General features: G+C 33.8%; 1 protein-coding gene across 2 annotated transcripts in view; it reads right to left on the bottom strand.

Annotated features, from left to right (window-relative positions):
* Window positions 1–302: 302 nt before the first annotated feature.
* Tac1 (tachykinin precursor 1) overlaps window positions 303–6,308 on the bottom strand; it is a 9,800-nt gene continuing 3,794 nt past the window's right edge. Inside the window, exons 4-7 of one of the 2 annotated variants that reach the window (XM_015488239.2) lie at window positions 6,051–6,095; window positions 5,487–5,510; window positions 4,075–4,128; window positions 303–867 (exon numbers count right to left, since the gene is read on the bottom strand). In XM_015488239.2, the coding sequence (XP_015343725.1) occupies window positions 818–867; window positions 4,075–4,128; window positions 5,487–5,510; window positions 6,051–6,095 (173 nt within the window). In that variant the 3' untranslated portion in view covers window positions 303–817. The remainder of the gene's footprint in view (window positions 868–4,074; window positions 4,129–5,486; window positions 5,511–6,050; window positions 6,096–6,308) is intronic. The other variant, XM_015488238.2, reaches the window with a different exon arrangement.

Below are 6,308 nucleotides of genomic sequence, written 5' to 3'. Positions count from 1 at the left end.
TAAGTTAGCTACTATTTATTATACTCATTGTTATTCAATAGAATGCTATTTATTATAATAATTATTATTGAATAAAATGTTGCTCTTTGGATTCCAAAATGCAGTTGTTTTCTCTGCATATCACCTCATGTCAAGTGACTTAGCAAAAAAAATATGTGTGGGGGACACATGTGTGTAGGTTATGTGTGTGTCTATATGGATGTGAGAAAGAGAGCTTGCATTTTAATCAGAACAACATTTCAGCTACTAAAACAGAGGTTGCTGATTTGACATAGTGTTAATGAAAGAATATTACAAAATACTTATTTTTTTCCCTTTTATTTAAAATGTAGTTGTCACAACACATCATATAATGAATGAAGACCTTAGGATCACATTAAAAAATGTTAAAACATCTCTATATAGTCACAAAACATGAAACATGCTGCAAGGACACAAATGCCACAGTCTCAGTACATTTTCACCATGAAAACAAACAGGGAAGCACAGACTGTACAAGGGTTTTCTCCATTTCAGCAGGAGCTGACGTGTCTGTTCAGTGGGGTTCTTTCCTTGGAGAATGTATCATTGACAGAGTTTCACAATCTCATTGAAATTACCACTGATTTCTACTTCTGAAGGAGTCATCATGTTAGAACCACAACACAAGTTTGCAACACATATTGGCACAATATGAAAAATAAACACTTTTTTGAGTTTTCAGCTCATCACAACAATTGTTTTTAAATAAATAATTATTCCTTATAGTGCATATTTTATTTTACGGTTCATTGCCCATTGACACGAATGATGCTGAATAAATAATACAGTAGGTAGTTTATTTACGTCTTCTTTCATAATTCTGCATTGCACTCCTTTCATAAGCCACTGAAAACAGAGGGGAAATAAAGTGTATTTTAAGAAGATTGAGTGAGTTAAATAATATTCAGTGCACACAGTAAATTAGTATAAATTTGTAATAACTTTTTCCCTCCCCTGAAGCATGGCTAAGAATTTTATTTTTACATCTTCTAATCCTGCCTCACTCTCTATTCTGATTCTAAGTGATCTAACCACAGAACACTTGGACTCTTTGGTCATATGTTACATATTTGATGCCTCAAAAGCAATATATTGTATTTTTATGATATAGTGCAATGTTGATCTTCAGGAGCTTTTTCTATGTATCATGGCAGATATAGAGACATGCTTAGTAAATTATGGAAAGGATCATGCCTAAAGTAACTGGGAATATTAGTAGGATGAAAGTGAAGTATGAGACTTTTATTCTAGGACGAAGGTCAATAAACTACTGACCATGAGGCAAATCTAGCTCACCCTTTACTGTTGTAAATAAAGGTTTATTGGAACACAGAAACTCAGTTTATTTATATATTATCTTTGGCTGCTTTGACTTTAATATGGCAGATTCTAATAGATGCTATCAAGTTGGCATGGCTCACGATGCCTGAAATATTTACGATCTGGTTCTTTTCTGAAAAAGCTTGCTAGTTTCTGTCTTAGAAGTACATGATGCTATGAGGGTCTCTTCCTCTCTTGTGGATACCTCCCAATGATGGACTGTTGTGAGGTGACAGGCAGACTCATTTTATGTAGGTAAGTCAATTGAGCCCTCTAAATACAGCACAATTTAACTTACCTCCTAGCACCCTACTGGCCAGTGAAATATTAATTACTGCTTCCAAAGGTACTTAACACAAAACTCGTAAGAAACTTAAGTACTTTGACTCTCTGGACAAAAAAAAAAATGCAAGCATTTTATTATATTTTATTTTGTTTAATTTCAAAGGGATCTATGAGCACAAATGGGTAGGGATCAGATTCTTGAAATACTATATCTAAGAATATTTTTCATCAACTTAGCCAATATTTCATATACTTAGATTTACATTATAGTGAAACTATAGTGCTTTTTGAAATTCAGTATGCCCTGTATAAAAATACTTAATTTAAGTAGAAACAGCAGAAGGAAGATCCATAGGAATCATAGAAGGTACCCTACAGTTTCCTTACTGAGAAAGGTTTATTGAGAGAAAAGATAAGTGCAGACACCAGATTTAGCACTTCCTCTAACACTGACCTCTAATGTCCACCCACCCTTAAGTGAGGTGAACAATAAGTTGAATGTTTTGCATCAATGTTGTCTGCAGTTCCGAGGTGGGACAGACTGAGCCCCAAGATGGACAGTTCTGAAGGAAGGAAAAGTTCCTTGGTCTGCCTGGCTGGCTTTTATCAGAAAGAAGGTGATGAGCACAAGCTCAGTCCCTGGCAAGCCAGGGTAGCTACCTTTATTCCCACAGTTCCATTAAAGAAAGGAGATGAATCCTAATTAAACTGACTACAGACAGATTAACGATTTAGCTGGGGCAAATATGTTTTTCCATGGAAGCAGAATTTCTTACCTGCTCCTTAAACCCTCTGAAGATGTATGCCAACTTTTGTGTGCCTGAGCTGGTGTGGGTTTCTCTGGGAAAGGGTTTCTAGATCATCTGTGACTGTGAAAGGCTAAGGATCAAGTGGCTGTGGAATGTGAGTAGGATAACCTTGTCCCACTGACCATATGAAGAGGTTCTTGATAGACAATGGATTATTTTTTTTTCTTTTTAAAATTTTTAACAAATGGAAGAACAAAAATTTACTTAGAAGATGATTCTGCTTTATGGCAGTGGTTCTATGTATCATTACCTATAATTATTACTTTAGGTACAATTAATCTGTTCTAAACTGCACAGCATCTATATTATTTGTCAAGCATGTTCTGACAGCTATATCAAATCTGGAAATAGTAGATGACTAATACAATTACGAAGAAAATCACAGTGAAGTAAGGACTAGCATATATGGATACAAATAAATGTCTCTGTGGTTTAAATTTCTATCCCATTTCCTAAAGCTAGAAGACAATATATAAATAAAACAATTATAAGTTTTTCATGAAGTACAGTTGTAACTGTACTTAAAACAAGATTTTATAACGTAAAATTGAATCGGCCCAGAACTACTGGTGACAAAATACAAAGGTAGTGTCTACATTTAGAAAGAGAATAAATCAATAAAAATAGTAGGATGACTATTTTTTCATGAATCTAGATAATTAAGAATTAAGTCATCACAACTTAGTTATAGATTTTTCAGAAACTAGATACATTCTAAATGGATAGGACAGCTGCTGAATACTTTCTAAGTAATTAGATGACTACTATTTTAATTTATTTTCATTCAAAGTAAAATAAAGAGAATATGAATAGCTTTTCCAAGGAGCCATAGCTGAGGGCTAACCAGGCTTGAAGGTGCTTGACAAAAAGTCAGTTTCCATGAATATGATAAAGGAGTTATTTAACCTTGAAAATAGTATGATGAAAGAGTTAAGAAATAAGGGTTTTCAGATATACGTATGTAGCATTTACACAGACAATGCAAACTCAAGAGAAAAAGAAAACATGCAGCCTTTATATCAAGCGAAGGAGTTGTTCAGATTTAAGATGGGTTATGAAAAGTGTGGCATCTCTTCTCTCTAAGGGTTCCACAGCCAGAACTGGCTAATAACACTCAAGGATAATTTGACTGTGTTCCTTTTTGGAGGCCTTGAAATGTATCATAGCACTTTCATCCTTTCTAACATGCAGCAAGACATTGAGATTTGAACTTCTATAACTTTATAATGAGCAAGTGATTTGAATAACATTTTTCTTTGTTTTATTATTATTTATATTTGTCCTCCCTGTACCCACTCTTCCTGCCTCATAAGGTTGAGTAGAGCTTAGTGAGCATATCTAAGAGAATGAGCATGACACCAGCCCAAAGATTCAGGGTGGGTAATGATTAAATTGAACAGACTCTGGTAAAGCTCACGGTTTGAGAGAAATCAACCAATACTATGGTGATATTAGCATATATATATATATATATAATTATATATATAAATCTACTCTTGGCTCAGGTGCTACAGCTAAATTTTTTCACTATCATTACTCATTTTAAGTCTATTATTCCTTTTGAATATTTTGAAAACTATGCCTTATAAAAATAATAGAAGCAGATTTGAGGTACTGTCAGTCATGATTTCATACATACCAGAATTTAAAGCTCTTTTGCCCATTAGTCCAACAAAGGAATCTGTTTTATGCCCTGAAAAAATATATTTAGGGGTATTTTAATATGTATATCTTTGAGGATATAACTCTTATAACTAGTACAAAAAAGCACACTTTTGAATATATGCCTATATAAAAAATATGCATCTAATTCAAGTTTTGGCAAGGCTAAAGAAATAAAGATTCCTTGTAAGTTGTATAAATTATACTAAAACAGTACAATGAGAGAACTGTTCTCAATTCTTTAAATAGTAGCAAGTACCTTTCATAATATTATGTTTTATCTATTATACAAAGTTGTAAATACTGTTGATATTTGAGCCAGCTTTGATTTTGGGGGGAGTCAATTTTACATTTGTGTGAGAGAGAAATAACCAAGTTTATTTCTTCACATTATTGAATGTTACATTTCTTAGCAAGTGAACTTTAGTCAATTCTTGTCCTTGGCGATTGTAATCTTCTAAAAGGTCACTATTTTATTGAATTAAAAAATATACCTTGGGAAAGTATACTTGTTTCTATGTTAGTAGAGTACATTTATTTTTATTATATAGATTTTCACTATGTATAGACGTCCCTTGAAAGTCAAATCCTTAGAAAGTAAATATGAACAAAATATATTTATTTGCATAAGTAAAGTCTTCAGAAAAGGTTATGATTTCGATGTTAGTGTGAGAATTTCTCTTGGTTTTTAGTGTATTAGTTGAGAATAGGGCTACTACCTTACTAGGGCCTACTCTGCCACCCAGGGAATCAAATCCAAGACAGGGTGCTAAGTGGGCAATATGACTAAGATGGGTCCTTGGGACTCCTGTCGACTTTGGTTCTATTAGCTACAAACTAGGATCTACTGACCTTCCAGTACCACTGTTCTTCACTGTCCTAAGAAATGTTTCACTGTACTTTGATAGAGCTTCCCCTTTCAATTATGGGATCAAAAAATTGCATTTCTATCCATCTTTATGTTTAGTGTGGATTCTCTGCTCAGATATTCACTCACCCACTTTAATTGGCTGCTACATGATCCCCCAAAATGATGTTATGGGGTTCATCTCACTAAAATGAATTAGAAGATATCTATAAATGCTTGGGATTTTTTGCTGTGTAAGTGTGCATGAGGAGGGGCTGGAAATGAATGTGTGGGATGGATTTCTAAGCCTAGTATTAAAATTCTAAAACTAACAATTTAGGGTAGTTAAAGGACATTTTCTTTTTTAATATAATGCATCTTTTCAGTAAGTATAAGTCTAAATAACAAAGTTTGTCAAATTAATTATTCATTTAACCATATTCTGGATGAATTTCCTGCATCCTGACATTGTATTACATAAAGTAGAATTCAATACAATTAAAATTAGCATTTGATAAATGTCAAAATAATTTAGAGCTTACTTTTGTGAGAGATCTGGCCATGTCCTAGAAGAAAGAAAGATAAAATTAGCAAACACATATAGTTTTCTTTTAAAGAAGTTACACAATATCTTTTAGAATTATAAAATAAATTGATTTTCAAAATATGTAAATTTTCCACTTATGTGCTATCCTGAAAAATACAAAATAGAACTAGAAATGCTAATCAAGTTAATAATAATAATAAAGCTAGATATTTTAACAAACAAAAGGAATATCTATTAAGCAACATCCATGGGTCATGAATTCAAACCCAGAGGGACTCTTGAGGCTTGTTATTAACTGTAAATCTATGCCATTTAAGAATAGCCACCCATTTCTCTCTCTCTCTCTCTCTCTCTCTCTCTCTCTCTCTCTCACACACACACACACACACACACACACACTTGCATGCATGCACACCCCACATTTGGAGGGTATGCAAATCTATCTCTTAATTAAACAGAAATAATTAAGATCTTGTATTTCAGCCCATAAAATATTTCTTCACTTTCCTCCTACATGTGCATTCACAATAGTAAAATTAAGATTTATAGGAGTGTTTACCATAAAGAGCCTTTAACAGGGCCACTTGTTTTTCAATTGAGGAATCTGACAAGAGACGAATGGACATTAACTATTCACAAGTTTCAGGGATGGTGGGATGAACTCAAGGAAACTGAATATTTCTATCACGCAACAAGGGGCAGCCAAATCTAATCTAACCCCAGACAATGTTCTGAAGTCAGTTTCCACATGCACTTGAACCATTCGGAGTCTCTCCTGGAGACCCCAGGCCTTCCCCTTCTTAGCGCGCCGGGGGGG

The sequence above is a fragment of the Marmota marmota genome, unplaced genomic scaffold, assembly GCF_001458135.2.
Source record: "Marmota marmota marmota unplaced genomic scaffold, marMar, whole genome shotgun sequence".
NCBI lineage: Eukaryota > Metazoa > Chordata > Mammalia > Rodentia > Sciuridae > Marmota > Marmota marmota.
The sequence above is the reverse complement of the archived record's forward strand: the minus strand, read 5'-3'. Positions and strand labels throughout refer to the sequence as shown.